The 21,248-nt window shown below is 36.6% G+C and overlaps 1 protein-coding gene across 1 annotated transcript; it reads left to right on the forward strand.

The window, feature by feature from the left end:
- The first annotated feature begins 1,385 nt into the window (after positions 1 to 1,385).
- On the forward strand, positions 1,386 to 11,903 carry LOC135155261 (uncharacterized). The gene is made up of 4 exons (XM_064104187.1): positions 1,386 to 1,470; positions 5,479 to 5,839; positions 10,839 to 11,138; positions 11,794 to 11,903. The coding sequence occupies exons 2-4, from the start codon at positions 5,512 to 5,514 to the stop codon at positions 11,901 to 11,903; spliced, it is 738 nt and encodes a 245-aa protein (XP_063960257.1). The 5' UTR covers positions 1,386 to 1,470; positions 5,479 to 5,511.
- The last annotated feature ends 9,345 nt before the right edge of the window (positions 11,904 to 21,248 follow it).

Consider the following 21,248-nt stretch of genomic DNA (forward strand, 5'->3'; position numbering starts at 1 on the left):
AACATACAGATACAAAAAACATAAACAGTATCACTATGATCCATGGAGTAACAATACTGCTTTGTAAGTTTGTGAAGAAATCGGAACCATAACGGCATTGCATCGTTTCAAATTAGGGCATTATTTACTTCTATTTGATCTCAGTCTTATAATAGTAATAATAATAATACAAATAAAAAATAATACGAATACAAATAATAATGCTAATACTAATAGGTTCCTTTTATCTCGCATTTCAAGACAGGGTAAATTCACACTGCGCTTTACATGAAACAAACTTCTTTAAACATTTCAAACTTATGTCTTCATGCATCAATCAACATACTTTAAATGAATACAAAACAAAGTGCATCTTAAATAAAACAAAAATAAATAAATAGTTAACAATACAGAAAAGATAACCACAAAATACTTGTAAGATTTTCTTTTTTTTACCGTCTGAATTGGCTTTCACCATGTGAATGCGGATAATAACAATAAACACAATTACAATAATGATGAGGATTATTATCATCATCATAATTATTATTATTATTAATATTATAATTGTTATCATTATTATTACTATTATTATCATCATTATGACTTATTAAGTAACCAAATATCTTTCCCCAAAACCTGGGGGGATGATTGTACATGCCATCCCCCCCACCTTGTGAGGTGGGGGGGATGCATCCCCCTCATCCCCCCCGTTGTCTACGCCCCTGTTCAAAAATATAAAGTGTCCGGACACCCGACCCCCCATCCTAGATTCCTACTAATACTATCGTAGATTCGTAGAACTCTCTAACGTTAAAGTTTTCGGTTTAGGCCTAGATTACACATGAATTTAGGGACTATTAGATTATCTAATTCACAAAAAATTCAGGTGATAATGTTTGTTACATTCTTAGGAGTAATTGTGCCAAAATTCCCATGAAGTTTGGAAAGAAATATATGATTTTCTTGAAAAAACCTCGATCGGCCATTCTTTTTCAGATTGAACAAAAATGTGCCCCTGTTGTCTGCGCACCCATTCACTTTACACACGTTTCGCCTTTCGTTTTCGGTGATTTTGATGAGAAAGGCTGCAAATTGCAAACGATCAGTCAAAAGAGTGGGATTCAAATAAAATTAAAAAGGAGCATCTGCTAATGGCTAAGTAAGTATATAGATATGACAAACCTTTTTCTTTACAGCTCTAGATGGTGCCTGAACCCGAGTCTCGAAGTGAAAGTGCACAATTTTGAATATTAGTTGAATTTTCAATCAAGTTTTCCACTTGTCATGACGTCGGCATAATTTAATTACAAGTATCGTGAAACTTTCAGCCAATCAGAAGCTGTCTAGACCCTGCCGATAGATGGCGTTTTAAAAGTTTCATTAAAAATTACAAAAACCAAAGGAAAAGAAAGTCGCGACTTGCTGGCCTGGGTGAGAAGGCTTCCCATTTTCCTTTATTTTCGTAACATTTCTGTGGCTGTTGTTAAGGTAAGCGTACCACTTTTTACGAAAAACATGCATTTTATGTCCATTAGAATCTATACATTGATGTCTAAAGCAGAAGAAATGTTACCCGAACATCAGTCACTTTCATTCACTGATCACGCTCCCCACTCACTGAGCTGACCTCGGGCTCAGCCCAACCAGCGCCAGCGGGAGACAGCGGGCTGTCCGCCCGGCTCTAGGCCGGAGCTAGATGGTGGCGTCCTGGCCCTGGGGCCCGTTTCTCAACACATGATGGTCATGGACAAGTTGGTCATATCTTTATCCACCAACCACGGAGTTAGTTCCAATCTTACTAAACCTGTTTCTCGAAAGGCTTCCTAACTAGAATACCTTAATATCGATACTATCGGTAAAAAGAGCAGACGAGACGTAGCCTTACCCTTACTAGTCACAAAAACTGAAGCATAATTATTAATTTTCAAAAAGAAAAATTATTACAAAATTGCAAATATGATGAATTGGGAAATAAATCCTTTCAAAATAAAACAAAACGATACTCTTGGCAAGTTCCCTGAATTGACCCCCTAAACAAGTACAGCGATATTTTTATTGTTATGTCATGGACGTCATCATTGGGTTTAAGTACATAGGCCTATAGGAGTATAGCCCCACCTCCCACATCTCGCTCAAATCGTACTCTAAACACGTAGTGTTGACTTTTGGGGCAAAAGTACATCCTTTATAAAACATTCTTCATTTTTTTACACTCTCGCAAATTTGACCCTAAACACGTAGCTTTCCTAGCGAAAATAGATACCCTTTTTTCATTATTTTAGTGTTTTTGACACCCTAATCACGTTACGTACGTAACTAGACCAAAAGCTTCAGTCTCTGTATTTTGGTTGTTCCGCTGAACTACGTTGGCTCCACTCACCATACATAGACTGCAGGGGATGGGGCCCCGTAGCTACAGCCAACGTATAGTGAACTAGCGTTTTATAGATCGCGATTTAAAACTGTTTTTTAAGCAAAATTGAAAGTTTCATGGTTTCCATTATCAGGGAAATATATATAACTTAAGTAATTGCATACCTTGGGCCGGAGTTATTGAAAAAAAATCCTCTGGATGATTGAGAAATCTGTCATCTAAGACATTTTCACCTGACCTGACGGTTTTTCTTGCAAGTTGCCATCTTGAATGACGTCATTGTCGTTATTAACTTAATGTCTCAAATCGATATATCGCGATTATAACTAGTACTCGTACTAGTATAACTAGTATCGTTTATCTTCGGTTTCGTTCGCATATGGAGCAGATCGTATAATATCGAAAGCAATATCGATATCACATTCGTGATTGTTGACGTTCGTTTGTAAATATTTTATAGTTTGGCTGCCATTTTGACCATTTTTATCGTGTTCAACCCAATTAAACATCGGTAAAGTATATTTTTCATGCCTTTTTCATCTATATCGTTTAAAGTATTTAAATGTTAGAATATCATCAATTAAAAGTTTGTTGTTTATACATCCTTAGATTGTAAATTCGATGTGTAAAATTACATCAAACTTTGGACTGTGAATTGACAAAAGGGAGGGAATGAGAACACATGCGAGCCCACACGTACACCCTACCGTCGGTAAATGGGGATTACAGTAAAATGTCAGAAATTGTTGAATAAATCCCCAGAAACGACGGTTATTCCTGTCTAGTACGTAACGTGCCCTATCTTGAAAAAGACATCCTTTTTACGTGTTTTTTTTGGTCGCACATGCCATGGTATCCACTCATCAATGTAAGTGGCCCCCCCGGGGTTACTGCTCAAAATCCAGGCCAGGGTAAAAATAAAAATCCATGATTTGACTTCCAGAGATTCTTATGAGTATGACCCTCGCTAATATAATGGACTCCAAAAGATCGATGACCCCAAAAAAATCTTGTAAGGGGAAAGTGATATCCACCGGAAATACTGCTGCCAAGATCGCACATGTTCAATCTATCGCAAAAAAAAAATCTGCAATGGCCTCCGCGTGGGTTCCTTACGGCGGGAAATTCGACCCCCTTCTAAATATGGCACAATCCCAAACATTGGACATATCGGCCGATTGCATTGGAAATGCGTGCTGTTGACGCGCGCGTGCTCATTTTCAGAACGAAGTCGCGCGCAACTGAGCGAACACGTCCGATGTTCGGAGCCGATAGAGGTCTGATTGGCAAGTAAATTATCATTTACCGATTTCTATATCAAAATTATTGATAGAAATAATTAAAATCGGCATTTGCGCAGCTAGAATAAATAAATGATTTTATCAACTATTAAGCAATTATTTTCTGGTCTAGAGTGCGACTTAAATCGTCAAAATTTATTGCGGCGCACAACTCTATGCGTCCGATATTTGGCAAAAAAAAAGCTTCTGGTAGTAAGTAAATAATTTCCGTTTACCATAATTTTTTTTATTCTATTTTTTTATGACATTGATATTCAACATTTGTACTACAGAAATAAACATGATCTTTATTTGATTCAATGATTGTATTTTTGTTTTGGTCCAATTATGCTTAAGTGTCCGATATTTAGGCACTATTAATTTGCACAATCGGGTTCCCATCTTACAAAGAGTTGTGATCAACCACAATTGTGAAAAGCCAGCAACATCAACATCTGCAAGATATTTTCTAGATATAATGTATGTGGGCGATTCCACGGTAAGTCGCATTACACAAAAGGACATGGAAAAAAGTGACTGATTACTTTTTAATAGTTATATCAAATCAAAGCACTTTACCAGTTTCAATACCTGCAAAACATGACACTTGAATTGGGAAGCAACTTCGAGTTTTTTTGATATAAAAAATTCCAGTCAGTCGCATTACACTTTAGTTTTAGTCCGGCACCACAATTTTGACATTTTATGTCCCTTCCCGGAACTTATATCATGAAAATTTGCTTTAAATATGATGAAAAATGATGCCCTTCAAATTACACAAAATAAAATTTTACAAAACAAAATAGTTTTCTGTTAAATTGAAATTAAGTATAAAAAAATATATGGAGTCCAATGTGTATAATTTTATGTATGGTTTGGATTCTCCTGTAAGGAGGTGCATAATGTGGCTAATTATGTTCCCCTTTTGTATTTTGAAATTCCATTTGAGTTTTGATAGTATACAAATGATGCATGCACACGAGTTCATTAGGCGATCTATCCTCGTGCGAGTTGAGGCTCTGTTCAATCCATTGCACGAAGCCATTAGGTTGAGTGCAATGGGGTGAACAGAGCCTCAACGAGAGTGGTAAGTCGCATAATGGATGAATGAAGACATGCATCATTTGGTTTATACAACAAATTTTCTAGATTTTGTTATTTGACAATAGAGAAGAAAAAATCAACAAAAGCAGATGGAATTGACATATTTGTCTGATAATTCATTTTCTCTGAAAATATTTTTATTTTCTCGGTGTATGAAAGCAGTTACCGGTAATTGTTTTTGTTCTTTTGTGACGCACTTTGATTCATGAATAAATGAGTGCGCACAGTCAGCCTTGTTGATGCGCTTACTTCGATGCGCGCAAACACACACACATACAAAATGTACGTACACACACATGGTTAGTGGTACACACTGAAGGAGAAAGCTCAACCATGCCATGGAAAATTAAAAAATGCATGGTCGCCGTGCAATGGAAAATAAAATTTGCATGCAACACAAAATGGATCATATATTGAATGGCTTTCAAGCAATCAAAATACAAGAATCTTTGTATGAGTTGTATAAAAAATTTTGATCCAGATTTGAAATAGAGCCAATATAATTTTTTGGAAAATGTCTGCTTTTGCTTGGAATCGCCCATATTCAAACATTCTTCTCTTTTTCTTGAAAATTTAGTGTGCCTCTCTTTGTTTCCAAAGAATTCCTGTACGGTAGAAAAAATATGACAATGATGGATTTCCATATACATGTAGTTCAGGTTGATTGGATCAATCGTAACTCTTTGTAAGACAAGACCTTGTAGTATATATCTATGCACATGCATCTTTTCTTTACAGCCATTTGAAGTGCGGACAGGCACCCATCAAGGAATGATGGCATCCTTCACCTTCCACCTCGTGACCTTGATCACGGTGATCGTCGCCGTCGTAGATGCGGCCCCCGACCTGAGCGTCTGCGATCCTTCGGACCAGCCCTACCCTTACGACGGCCCTCCGCTGCCCACCCTCCCCTCGCAGTATCGGCTCAAGGTGGAAGCAACCATCACGAACCGGCACTACTCCTTCATCCTCGAGGAGTTCTACGATGAAATCAACAATCGCGGCGCGTCCGTCTCGAAGTCCAGGGGACAGACACATTACACCACCTACGACTATGCTCGCAACCAGACTCTACTAGTCACAACAGATGACGCTACAGGTTAGTGTAGGGTAATGTAGAGTGAAAAGTGGATCAGTTTCAGGCATTTAAAGGGTATACCTCCAAGAGCCCAGATACATGTATAGTTCAATTTGCTTGTGTCTTGAGAGCACATGTCCTCCCTTTAGATTCCCCCTGAATACATTTCCCTTGACCATTGAACCAGGAAATTTAATTGTGTAGCTCTAGGATTAATCCCCCTTTGAAAGTCTTCTCTCCATTATCTGTATAGTAAATCAGAAAAAAAATCAGCATTTAAATTTCTGTGTACCCGATAAAACAGCAAATTAATATCTTCATTCGTGTGAATCATGATTTAAGATGTCATTCAAATTTTCAGGATTGGGTCATTGCCTTCAATTGTAAATTTTTTATCATGGAGAGCTTTATACGTGAATGCTTATTTTGAGTATCCCCTATTAGTGCATTTCACTATTGAATTCCCTCACAGTTATGAAGTGGAGTACACAAAATAGACATTTGTGTTTTGGGGGCCTGGGGGTATAACTTCATGAGTTTACTTTGAACTTTATTTTGATTTGGTGCTCAATCAAAAGAAATGTCAGCATTTTTTTCTTAACCTGTTGAATGCTTAATTCTGTCATTCGCATAGACTTTGTACAGGTATTACATGGCTCCAGTTGTCAACGGGTTAACCTCTTCCCAAGCAAGGAATAGGCTTCAAATTTCAGGATATAATCTTTGTAAGCTTTCAGATATCCCATCATTAAATTTGTGAGATAATGCCCAAAATTGCCTTTTTTAAAGGCTTCAGAGAGAAGACCCTTACAGTCAGTCCGCAGCCCGTCCGAAAGTGCTCTATTTTATTCAGCGGTATGCATAGCCGTCCGTGGTTATGCATACGTAATGAGCTGTGAAGACGAACTTTCCGATCGGTGTTTTTTGCTCTTAGAATCGTTTATTCGTCACAAAATTGGTCTTATTTTATAGATAAAACTTTGAAATTTCTGATCAGCTAAATAAAATGCACATTTAATGTATTTTGAAGACCGATATTTAGCTTAGAAAAAATGATTTTTTTCAAGAAAAATATGTGAATAAACAGAGCGCATTTTTGCATCGAAATCACACTTGCGTCAAATTGATATTATAATCAATATAAAGCGTAGACATTCTTCTTTACGACTGAAAAAGAATTATGAAATTTCATGATGTAGCAAAGTCAGGAACCACAAAAAACCACGGCAATGTCCATCGCGAAATGATTGGAATTGCAGTAGAATTGCCGACGCGTTCTGATTGGTCAACAGCGGCGCACAGACTTACAACATATTATATAGCTTAAAAAACCCGGAAGTAGTACGAAAGAGATCGATGGCGAATTGCGTAAGCGCTATGTTTTGACGTGTGCAAGGACCCTGGTTCGAACCCGCCGGACTGTTTTTTTTTTTTTTTTTTTTTTTTGGGGGGGGGGTTGATGGGGATATGTTTATGCTTTTTCTTTAAATCATATTCCTTCATCGTTCCTACCCAGCTTTATTCTCTTTTTACTTTCATATGAAGTTCTATTTAGGCCTGTATTTATTAAATCATGGACCTATTAATAGCTCTATGATTAATTCTTACTTCTTCTTAATCACTGCTTTTGATTTTCAAGTTCTTGATTACACTTATTTGGGCAGGGGTGGGAAGGGAAGTGAGTTAAAGGTCAAGTGCACATCAACAAAAAAGTATTTGAATAAATACAGAAACGTCCTTGTTTTAACACAAAACAGTTATATACACAAAACAATGGTATGCAAATAGAGTTGATTATGTCACTCACATCACATTACTTTTTAAATTTTTGTTGCATTTTTATTATATAAATTTTAGCAAATTTGATCTAAAAAATCTTTCTCGAATCACAATAGGTTACATTTATGGAAACTATGAATGTTAATGGAGGAATTAAAATCCCTCTTAAAATTTGTTAATGAAAATTAAAATAAAATATACATGTCATGTACATGTATCAAACAAAAAAATACACAAGAAATTAGAGTGCGTGTGACATAATCGGTTCTGTAATTTGCACATTGACCAAGATGAGCATATAATTGTTTTATAAAATTAGGCAAATTTCTCAATGTCAAAATAGTAATTTTTTGAATTTTGAATCATAGTTTTTATGAAATTTTCTGCAATACTTTATTTTTCTTTAAATTCAAATTAATTTTTTGGTGGTGTGGACTTCTCCTTTACTCTTTGCTTGGAATAGGGAATACACATTAATATTTATCCACGAACAAAATTGTCTTAACATGCAAATCAGTAATTGGACACATGCTCACTTTCCTTTCATCCAGGCCACTCCCTCACATCCACCAGGTTTACAGTCTTATAACAAAAATTATGAATTAATTATAATACCATCACACCATAGCTCCATGATCACACAACATTCATACAGTGCTTCACAACAAATATTTCACTTCTGTTCATATATGCAATAATTACTGTGGAAAACAAAAACAAGGCGTAACCACATTCAAATACAATAAATTGTGAACATACATGGCACTTAACCTTCAGCACATTAGATAACATATAACAGAGTTGCTTGAGAACAAAATATAATTATGGGGCATTGCAAGAAACTTATGTTCAATTGCAAATCAACTGCATGTTTGTGTTTTATCAAAGGACTTACCCTTAATTTTGGAATGTGTGATTGAGTAGAAAGTTTCTTGCAATGCATTAAAAATGTTCTTTGGTTTTGAATTGTGAATTTTTATTTTTGTCAAGCTGTATTCCTGTCCAAGTCAGTATTCTTAGTCCTCCCCAAAACTGTGCTCTAATTTTTTGTTTCCAATATCGATAAAGATCAATTTTCTGTTGTATCATTATCAGTCCAAAATTTGCAAACGAAAAAAGGGCTTTGTCCAAATCATGGTCTGACTATTATAGTACATGATGGAATCTCCCAGAATGAAGTAGCAAGCAGAGACCAGAGTCAGCAAGTATGCAGATCTGTGTGTAGAAGAGACAAAAAGAGAGAAATAGTCTAAATTATTCAAAGTATGAATTATGTTACATGTAAGTCAATTAAGAGACTAACTAAGTACTGTCTGTGACAGCCACAGTTTTTTTTATTTGAACAAAATGTTTTATAAATACTACTGAGTACGGTAGTACCAGACTTTTTACTTTGACTTTAAACTGTTTATAGTCTCTAGAGTAGACTGTCTGAGCTAATCATCATTTAATTCTTAACCGCAGCCAGGGGCAAAAATCATCAATGGGCTCAAGCCTCAACTTCGACTAATTAACAAAAAAAGGTTAACAATTTTCAACATAAATCAAGAAATATCTCAATCTATAAAAACTTGATGGAATTCGGAAACCTGATAATCATTGAATAAAACTTTAGAAGGGATCTACTTATTAAGCTTCGTTTATATTAAGTCTTAATTAAAAAAAAAACAAGTCCCCCGTCCACAGTCAATGCGAGCCATCTGCCATCATTACAGAAGTTTCAATGTATGGGACCAAAGGCGAAATTCTACCAACCCGCGACGAACGTAATTTTGGCATTATTTCGCGCCATCGTGGAGTGAACGAGAAGGTTACTTCCGGGTAAAACGTAAATTTCTTGATTTTTAGGGTATCATTTTCTCTAAAATAAAAATATAAGGTGAGTTTGCGTCAAGTTGGTTCTGACATATTTTGAACAGTGACTTTTCTTCTTTCTAAAAAACCCCGATCGAAACAATTTGGTTATGTAGCAAAGTCAGGAACCAAAAGTGAAATTCCGACTACAAAATCGCAGTTAAAATATTACTAAAATAAGCATCAATTAAAGAGGTAAAAATGGTAGGTTGAAAATATCGAAATATGGAAAATTATATACCAAAATGTAGATGAAGGTATTGAGAATAACTTACCACAATTCGTTTCGACGTAAACTGAAGTTAGCGACCAGTACAGAGCTATAACTTCAGCCCCTCCAATTCAGTGGGAAAATCAAGCCAAATTGATCGCACGTTTTTCTTCGGAGACCGCTAGAGGGCCGCTGAATAAATCTCCGTCAATATGCTCATTATCGCGCGAGCTGCGGTCTGACTGCTTAAACTGGTAATTTATAGACGATAATTAGGTTCCATGACATTTGTTCTGGCGACAATTGCTCCGGCGACAATTGCTCTGCTCTTGATTCCGCGCAAAAATGGAATGAGCAACTTCAACCCTGGGTTTAATGTCACTACCCTATCCTAAACCTAATATAAAACCCTATTGCGACCCTAACCCTACATCTTAGACAAAATTAAGCCCGGAGCAATTGTCGCAGGAGCAAATGTCGTGTCACCGATATTTAATCAGGCTTAAAGTTTTGTGAAACATTTTCAGTAATAAGGTTCAATAGTGAGAAAGGTGTAGGATGTAGATTGTGGTACTAAAAACAGACCTGCCAACCAGTACGTTATAGCCGTATTTAGTACGTTTTTGCAACCAAAATACGGCAGTACGTTTTTTCTTTGAAAAATACATTTTTTGTAAAAAAAAGTAAATAAAAAAATATATATATATATTTTTTTAAAACTAAAATCGTAATTTATTGAGAAAAATAATCTCTTTATGTCTCTATTTCATAAAACGTGCGCAAATATGGTTATTAGATCAATGTAATTTCAGGTAACTTTTTTTTTTCAATCATTTTGTTCAAACCAGGGTGAAGATATATATACACATGTTTTAATGTTTTTTTTTTCATCTGCAAGAGCAGTGCGCATTTTAGCTTGCATGCAGCTTGAGCGCCACGATGAGCGAGCGCGCCAAGCATTTTATTATAAAATACACTTTTTTGGGGAAAAATACAGTTTTTTTTATCACAGAATACAGTTTTTCATTCCCAGAGGTTGGCAGGTCTGTAAAAATAGCTTAAGATATCAGCTTATATATTGATAACAATGATCATAATAATATGCAGCATGCGCTAAATACAGATGTTTCTAAGCACTGCATATTAAAGTTGCATCTCTCTCCTTGTCTCTGGCAGGTACTTCCAGCTGCAGGGTCAGCGGCTTTTCTCGCTTCAGCTTGTTTGGCTTCCACGTTGAGAACGGGAGTGGCCATATCAACGGCACCAACGCTGTCTTCAGGTTTGGCGAGGAATACAACGAAACCTACATGGGCATGACGACGGTGCGGGGCATTCAGGCTAACCACTGGCAGCGTTGCGTCTATGCCCCCGGGGCCAATATTACGTTCCGACTTGATTTCTACTTCTCCAATGCCAGTTTTCATCTTCAATCGGGGGCTAATGCCATTCCTCTAAGAGCAACAATTAATGGATCAGGTAAATTTGATGTCTGTACATCAAATTTGTATTTAATACAGTACACCTAGGTGGAGAGATGCAATCGTTTATTCATGTTGTGTAAGCCCTAGCAAACAATATTGTAGAGCAATCATCCATTTAATATTTGACTTGAGTTCATGTGAAACATGAAACATGAAATTTAACTAAACTTTTGGGAAGGTTATTTGCTTCCCCCCTCCCTCAGTTAATTTTAGTCGCTTGTAACAAGCTTGTTATTTTTCTAAATAAAAATTTGAAATGACTCTGCCTGCATAAAGCTATTATTTGTCCCTGTGTTGTTGACACATATCTAAAAAAATGAGGGCAGCTAAAAATAAAATGTATTGTAGAAATGGTAATGTTTGCAACTTCATATTGTCTGAAAACAGTCTCCTTTTGTCTACATGAACATGTATAACTCTTTCTAGGTAAAAAATGGTTCCACATGACATTGTAATATTTTATAATTAAAAAAAATAATTGTTTTGACAGACAAAATTTTAACTTCCCAGTGACATATGATGTGATATCATAAATGGTACATGTATGTTGATACGTTGTTTGGCTTGAGCAGTTATGGATGTATTGAATAATGATGTGCAACCTTTGCATTCCTGTTCTGATATTGTTTATTATGTTTTATTTCTGACAGCTGTAAACAGAACAACGCAGCAAATGTACAATTTCTATCACAATTATGAATATCTAGAAGTTGAGCCAGGTCCTATAACCTTGGAAAGAGCCTTTGAGGTGAGACACTAAATTTTTTGCATTTACTCGTGAGGACTTTTGATTGTGGCCCAGTGGATTAGTCTTCCGACTTTGAAACAGAGGGCCGTGGGTTAGAATCCCAGCCATGGCGTAATTTCCTTCAGCAAGAAATTTATCCACATTGTGCTGCACTCAACCCAGGTGAGGTAAATGGGTACCAGGCAGGATCAATTCCTTGAATGCATGAGTGCCAAAATGCAGCTCGAGCTAAAGCCGGGGTAATGATAATAATAACAATGCACCTCGGAATAGAATATTTCTAGATAGATGGCGCTATATACAGGGGTGTGAGAGTTCAGATTTTTATCTGATTTCAGATTTTTTTTTCCAGCTTAATTTCAGCTTATTTTGGGTCTTCCTCTGTACAAAAAGTATGGGAGCTCTTTCTATTTCAGACTTTTTCAACACTCTTCAGCTTTTTTCAGATCTTTTTATTTGTGACCACTCACACCCCTGTATATAAATGCCTATTGTTGTTATAAGGTGTTGCATAAAGCTGTTCTTAAGTTACAAGCGACTTTATGAACGATTGTTGACCCTTTCTCAGGAACTAAATCAACGCCAAAGCCCTATGGGAGTCTGGTGTGTATTATTTACCACAAGAAATGATAACCAGAAAGTCACTGGTAAATTACAATCAGCTTAAATATCGAATGCCCACCTAATGCTGTAGAGCTCTCTAGAGTGACATTTTCAGCAACACTTTTTCTGTCACCCATCCTGTAATGGGTTGAGTCTCGGTTGAAGCCTTAAAGGAACAAGTTCAAAATGAGTCCCTTTTTTGCTCCCCAAATTGGCAACAATCAAACATGTTCTTTTCGTTTTCATAAAAAAAAATTAAAATAAAGTATGGATAGAACATATTTCTAAATTTATGATGAATCAATAGAATTGATTCATATTGAAAAGTTACCAATTTGCATTTTTAACCGATGAATTTGTTATTTTCATTGCATTGCCAATTTAGAGTGTGTAGTAATTTCCTTCAACATTATCGGCTTTTATTTAGGAATGGCAAAACATACTGTTATGGGAAGGGTATATCAAGCTTGCCACCATACAGGGATGTTGTTGAGAAAGGAAGAGCATATTCTAACAACAACAAAAAAGCAGATCTGCTTCTATCATGCGTACAATATAGCCTTAGGCCCGTATTCTGAAGTCGGGTTTAACTTAAACTCAGGTTTAAAGTTGTGGTTTAAGTATGGGAAGCCAAAAGTGTCAAATTTTTTATTAAGTTGTACATTTCTTTATATGTTTATTCTGCTCTTTCCTGATTCATTGATGGTGAAGACATCATCTATTTATACTTCCTGGATAATTATGAATGATTTAAGAACCAAATTAGCTAAAATATGATATCTCTACTGTTATTGATTTAGGTAACAATTTGCCATCCATACTTAAACCACAACTTTAAACCTGAGTTTAACTTAAACCCGACTTCAGAATACGGGCCTTAATGTCTGGAACAGTAAAGTTACATAGGTGTAATATGGAACATTGACATGGTCTAGTGGTTTTGACTCCGTCTTCCACAATAAATTATCCACATTGTACTGCAGTCAACCCAGGCATGATGAATGGAGGGGGGGGGGGGGTGGCAGGATTACTGTCAATCATTCATGCAGCACTGAACAGCTTTTTAGCTACATACATTGTACTAAAATCAGGAATGAGGTTACATGTATTGTGCCATGTATCCTGGGGGGGGGGAGGGGTGGGAGAAAGCACTATTATGATCGCTTGTTAGGCGATGTACTTTTGGATACAGGGTCAAATCGGGCAAAATTCATCAGTATTTAATAAAAAAATATACTGTAGTGGTCAATGGTTACATACATGTAGACAATAAAATAACAAATTTCAATCTTGATTTTCTCAAAATAATCCCTTTGTACAAATTTGCATGAATTTTGAATTTATTATTAACAAACTTCATTCATATGGCATGAATATTTTGTCTTAAAATATATACAATGATAACATAAACAAAAACACTCATAACTGTATGTCGTATAAATCAGTAATACATCAATACATAGGTTTCCAACTATTATGCATGTTAAATTGGATCTATCTATATTAAACAAATGCTATGAAGTTCATATCTTCAGATCATGTTCTTCACATTTGTGGGAATAGAATATTGCAAGAAATTTTGATAAGAAAAACCTTGAAAAACTTCCTCCTGTTGCCCCTCCCCCACCTGCCTCGGCAACCTTACTCTATGTTATACATTGTGCTGCCATGTAGCCTCAGATTTCTCTTCTATATTTGTCTCATTAAATTAACGATTTAGCTTACATGAGATCTCAACTTGGTCAATATGACGAGGGATTGCTGAATTACATCATTTTCTTTTTCCTTGTTTACATCATGAAAGGTGTAACTCCCCCACCCTTCTTGGGGTAGCACCAGTTATTACCATATATGAATTCTGCTTTTATTACTTATATGCTTTTCACACTGCATTTCATTAACCCCATACTATCCTTAATCCCGGACTATCCTTCACCCCATACTATCTTTTTTTCGATTCACACTGTCTTTGTTAACCCCGTACTATTGCTTAGCCGGGGTTAACGCCTTAACCCCGGGCAATCACACAGCTCATAAATATTGATGATTTTACCATGCAGAGCGCGATTAACGTGCAATTTCGACTTCTGTGATTGGCTAATGCTTAGCCCCGCTTTTGCTTAGCCCTGTTTCGTTTCACACTGCATCTCTTAGCACCGCAAATAAGCCGGCTAACCCTGCTCTTTTGCAGGGCCAGATAGTACCGTACTATTTACCGTGCTAGCCCACTTTGCTAAAACGTAGTGTGAAAAGAAGTGGGCTAAGCTTAACCCCGGGAAATTGGTGGGGCTAAGACCCCCCCTTAGCCCCACCAATTTAGGACAAAAAGTGCAGTGTGAAAAGCATATTATTGTATTGGGATTAACCACCGATTCCTTGTTTTGTAATCGTACTCTATCTAGGGCTATCTCTATGTAGTCTGCTGCGCAAACCCTTCACTTGAGTTAACCGGTCTGAGTGTGCAGTTTACAATGACATGTGTAAAGAAGACCTTCGTACATATACAGCATATTATTTATTGTTGTTTTAGCGGTGCGAAGTATTCAGCAGTGAATGTTTGCGCCAGTTTTACATGTGCTAGTCCTGTGCGAAGAGACCCACTTGTTGATCAAAGTTTCAATCAGGGTCTGTGCCTGCAGACTACATGTCTCAAGGCAAAGCCAAATGCATTGTGGATGTGCGTTGGATGCATTTCTAAAGAAGTATTGTGTGTGTTCGCTCACTGATTAGCATGATGGTGATACATAACAGAGTGATATAATCAGATTTGGCAAGTTGTCAATATGCATCTACATTACATGTACATGTATCTCAAATTCAAATTTATTTCCACAGCTAAAAATATATGACAAATCATTGACATTTTAAAAAGAGATATATTACATGTGCAGGGGTCAAAGAAAGCACAACTGCTTGTATAAATTGGCCCCATTGTAACAATAAATCATTAATACATGTGAAATGAACAATAACAATATAATCATAACATTAAAAATAAGTCTAAGAAATAGAGAGAGAGATGGGGTGAAAACAAATCATTAAAATACATGGAAAGCCGTGTTTAGAAGCGCTTTGTTTCGGAAACATGCACGCTTAAACTGATTTAGAGATATAGATAATTTAACAGAATTAGGTTATGAGTTCCAAAAGAGTGGTCCAAAATAGAAACAGATCGTCTAGTTTACATTACGTCTTACCCCCGTTTGGGAACGGACCGCAGTTCGGATTGCAAACTGCGGTATTTCACCCCATTTTGCGTTTGAAAATCTAAAACATCATTTCCAAGCCCTGGGGGTCGTTTCATAAAGCTGTTTGTAAGTCAAGAGCGACTTTAACAACGACTGGTGATCATCGCCAATTGTACCATTTACCGCAAGACATGATCACCAGTCGCTCTTAACTTACGAACAGCTTTATGAAACACCCGCCTGATCAACCCCACTTGGCCAGGTAATCCCCAGGTAATCCCCACAGGCCAGATTATGAGCGTTGAGCCAAGGACGAAATGATAACAACAGCTGTGCTATTACGTAAGTCTTCTCTGCCTGTAGAAGGACCTTCGGAATTAAATTATTGTATTCGATATTTAATCACGTTTTCAAAGGCATATTGTATTCAGAAATTCAATGCTAGCCCATTTTCAATTTCGAACAAAGAAAATCAACCTCGAAATAAGGAAAGTAAGTGAATAAAAAATGGCGACATGTTTTCCCGGACCACACTCGGGCTGTTGTGTTATCTTCGGACCGAGGTCAAGAAACAGGTGTTTTGATACTTACATTGCATGCCTGGGGCAGTAGGGTTTTCGTACTTGGAGAAGAGGGGTATAGTGTTATCAAACGGAGCTCTTTCGTCATGTAAAGCTATGCATGTATGGCAAAGGAGGATGGTAACTGTTAACAATCTATTTTGATATGAGTGATACAAATTATTCATTTAAAAAATAATCTGGAAGAGACTCGGGTAACATGATTGTGGCATACACAGTGAGCCACTGCAGTTTTTTCGCCCTTTTTTCGCCGTTTTGTGTGTTATAACCTATGGGAAATTCAAAGTTGCAGTTTTTTCGCCGTTTTGAAAACGGCTAGAAAAGGGCGAAGAAAGGGAGAATTTTTGGAGAAAAAACGGCCAAAAAACGGCTACATTAGGTTTCTTACATAAATCTTGAATTATTATGGAGTGCCATGATTGTTTAATATTAGCGGAGCTATTGATTTCCCCATGAAAACGGCGAGAAAACGGCGAATGATAAGGACGAGGATCCTGTTAGAGGAGTGAAGATACTGAAAGAAAACGGCTAATAAACGGAGAGAAAAGGGCGAGAAAACGGAGACAAAAGGGCGAATGGGTAGTAAGGCGCGCGTTGCATAAAACGGAGAAAAAAGGGCGAGAAAACGGAGACAAAAGGGCGAATGGGTATAAGGCGTGCAGTGCATAAACGGAGAGAAAATTGTGAATGGGTCCCAGGGAGTGCATTGCATGAAAGGGAGAGAAAGTGGCGGGACAACGGAGAGAAAAGGGCAGCTGAGTAGTAAGAGGTGAGAGCATGAAACAGCAAAAAAGTTAGAAAAAAAAGAAAAGGGCGAATGGGTAGTACGAAGTGCATTGCATAAAATGGCAAAAAGAAATGTGAAAATGTGTGATATGCATTGAGAAAAAGTGACTAGAAGACGTAGAATATATATTTGCAATTTTTCTGCCAACTTCAGATTTTCTGAAGAACTCCTTTTGGAAATAAGCTCTAGTTTTCATGGGTAATATTTAATAATAATTCTCATTTCATTCATGTAAACAATTTTTTATTTTACTTTCGGGGGGGGGGGGGGGTTACGCCTTCTTTCATAAATCTTATTTACATATTGTATAGGCCTACTACATTAATTGTTTTATTTCAACATTTTTTATATTTCATGTGGAATTTGATAAAATGTCAATCAGATGAAAATAAAATGTAATTGAATTGGATTGAAACTTCTTTGAATACTTTATTCTTTACTCTTATTTTCCCTTCTTCATGGGCGGGAACCCGAGGGGGACGTGTCCCTCACTTTTTGGAAAGGGGGGCATAATATCAAATCCCCCTCTACTATTTGTGGTCTTTTATGATGGAGAACAATAAATCATTCAAAGTCGAATGTATAGTTAAAGAGCTTAAATTTGCCCTATTTACTAAAAAAATGCAAAATTTCTCCCGCCGAATATTGGCACGCAGGTTGTCAGGGAAGTAATCTACAAAATTGTATCGTAATTTTTTTCATGCAAATCGCTATTAAGTAATTATGCTTAAAGTTTACAAAGTTTTCCCATATTTCACGCAAAAATACAGAAGAGAGAGAGAGAAAAAAAACAAAGTTAAAAAATAACTCAGATCAATTCAAACTGCAAGTCATTTTCCGTGATTTTCTGGGATCTACACACAGACACAGACACACACACACACACGCAAAGTTAGCATACAGTGTACTTGTACCAGCTGCCGCACGTGGCTTGGCCTGCCTGCCTGTGTGGTGTGTGGCAGGCTTGCATGATCGGAGGAGATTTGCAAACTCTGAATCAAATTTAAGTGAACAATCTCACATGATTAACAGTATTTCCAACAAAATAATCACAAAATCGGCAGGAAATTTAAACATATATGGATCCTCAGATTAATGATTTGGTGATGTAGTCGTAGAAGCAAGTTATCGAGTTTTCATTACTAGATCGATCTAGTTGTTTCAGCTTTTGTTTTGAGTGAAAATGAGTCTTTTCGTGTTCGCACCAATAACAAGAAGACAAGACAAATAGAGATAGAGATGGTGTGATGCCGCGATGTTCATTTTATTAAAGTTTGACAATGTTTCACCTTCAAATTTTATTTGTTTCTAAAACATTTTAGTTTTCTAACAATTTTTAAATATATCATAAAAAAGACAAATATCTGTAAGATTTTTTGTTAGATGATTACATTTGTTTTGTTTGCTTGAAGGTTAATTTTTTTCCTCTTTAATCCTTTCTTCATTTCTATCTTTATTGCTTTCTTTCGTTCATTTTCTCTCTTTTCTATCTTTTTTCTTCATCCTTTCTTCTATCCTTCCTGCTTGCTTTTTTTCGTTCTATCTTATTTCAAATCTTTCCTAGCTTTCTTTCCTGATCCTTTCTCTCTCTCTGTTCATTTTTTTTCTTCCCTTCCTTCCTTTTCTTACTTTCCTTTTATTTCCTTTCTTCTTTCTTTCCTTATATTTTTTGGTTCCCTTCCTCTCCTCTTCTCTTTTCATTCTTTCTGTCATTCCATATTTCTTCCTTTCTTTCATTCTTTTCTTGCTTTCACTCTCGCATGATAATGCGAAAGGCACTTTTCATGTTCCTGATGCTGCAGTCACATTTCCCCTACCGCGGCGTATGGCGAGTCGAAAACAGCCGTTTTATTAATGTGTAGATGGTACAAAAAAGTCTTAACGGATGTGTTTGACCCGCTGTAAGGGAAATGTGACTGGGCCATTGGTCATGTAGGCCTAAGTAGTTATTCCCTAATTCGACTCTCAATCGTGAATAAATTATTTTCAGTCACGCCTCACTATCCTTAAGCACAACCAGTGCAACAACATCAACACCTGAAATAGAAACATTTATATACTTTCCAAAAAACATACCTGTTTCGAGGGGAGCACCAAGCTTCGACGGCAAGACAGCACGAACGGTACTTACTGACGAATGTACTGAGGCCTCCCTCTGAGTTCAGATCTCGAAGAACTCATCAATGTACTGTACATGCTGTAAGGCCTATTCATCCATCAGAATTCTCTTTGCTCTATCTTCTTGCATCCAGTCAATCGTCCACATATCCATCCCGAATAAGACGTCCGTACTGTGCTGTGTCGAACTCGGTCAGTGAATTCCGAATCGTTTAGGAATTCAGACACTCCTCACGCAAGCATTGTTATGCTAATCGGATACTTCTGCTAAGAAAAGAAAATGTATTTATTCCCTAATTCGACTCTCAATCGTGAATAAATTATTTTCAGTCACGCCTCACTATCCTTAAGCACAACCAGTGCAACAACATCAACACCTGAAATAGAAACATTTATATACTTTCCAAAAAACATACCTGTTTCGAGGGGAGCACCAAGCTTCGACGGCAAGACAAGCTAAACTTATAGCTCCCCCTCTCAGTCAATCAAAGAACGGGTAAACAAGAAAATGAGTTACACGACGCAATCATTTCAATTTAACCAACTTTAAATGTATAATGATAATAATACATGTCTCATTCAACAATCTCATCGAACGCCTACAATCCATCTTTAACAAAGTTATACGTATAATCATACTAGGCTGAGGCTAATTTACCCGGTATAAAAATAATTCTAAAGCCCCAAATTCATAAAAATTGAAAGACAATCCTTCATATTGTCTTTAATATATCCATCCTTAGCAGTCTCCGACCTCCACCTACCATGTTTCTTAAACAACCTGTCTGGAACACCAAAGTTCGCTGCTGCTGTGGCTCCGCCACTTCGGAGGCTATGCATGCCAAAACTCTTTGGATTCAACCCTACTTTCGCCAACGCCTCTCTCAATAATTCTAAACATCTAGTATAAGACAACTGTCCACGTCTTAACTTGTAACTATTACTGGATTTACAGTAATTTAGAGGCCTAAATAGAAATACTTCATCAGAGGCATCGTTAAGCCCCGCTGCAATCAAATATTTCCTCAAAGCTAATACGGGGCAGGTGGGGAATTTGTAGCACCTATAAGAACCCATGCTCCTTGCCTGTAAATATCGGTTTTACTTTTCATGATGAAAGTATTCACATGAGACAAATACAAGTCTAAATCACATTTACGAATATGTATCATTTCATCAAATCGTAGAATGCCTGCGTAGGAAATCAAAATCATAGCACATAATCGAATATCTAATAGACTCGTTGAAGATCCATACTTCTCAACAACTGCTTTCAAAATGTCTGGGGTTATAACTTCTTTCTTAACGATCGGTTTGTTTAGTAATTTCTTTAAACATTGTAAAACAATATGTATGAACTTGCGATCACAGGGATTAACATTCATCCTTGGCTTGCAGTCAAAATGCCACTTAATGGCGTAAAAAGCCGATTCTATCCTCGAATAAGGAGCTTCTCTTTGATACAAATGAATAAGATAGCGACTAATATCTTCTGGTTCTGCTGTGTCAGAATTTACTTTATTTTGCTTACACTAATCTCTCCAGGTATTCAACGCTCTGTTGTATTTACTCATAGTGTTATCAGCTCTCGAAGCTGTCAAGACCTTGTTCAAAGTTATATCATATCCTTCATGAAGAGAATTTCTGGATTTAAGAAAAATTAAACAAAACTTATAAGCTGGTATATATTTATCTCAACACAATATATTCAAATTGTGATAAATTCTCAAGTTCAGTCATTCTTATCAAATTCTCAAAATTTAATCACTTCTAATACGTTTTACAGCCATGACAGCAAAATTAAACATTAACTATGCAGCTATCCTCAAACCAGGTGGTTTTATATTTTCACTAAAATTTCAGTATGAAATTCATTAGATCACAATTCCATATCATAATTCGTTTCAATCGTCTTGAAGGCTTAGCAAAACAATAGCTTTGGGATTCATTTCCTTTGCGAAAATATTTATTTTTGCCTTAAAACACTTGCAAAAAACTTTCTGAAACATTTCATTCACAAGAATTCTGTAATTTTGAGACTTTGAATGTTTTCAATCATCACCAATTTCTTCATTCTGAG

The sequence above is a fragment of the Lytechinus pictus genome, chromosome 8 (genome assembly GCF_037042905.1).
Source record: "Lytechinus pictus isolate F3 Inbred chromosome 8, Lp3.0, whole genome shotgun sequence".
Lineage (NCBI taxonomy): Eukaryota > Metazoa > Echinodermata > Echinoidea > Temnopleuroida > Toxopneustidae > Lytechinus > Lytechinus pictus.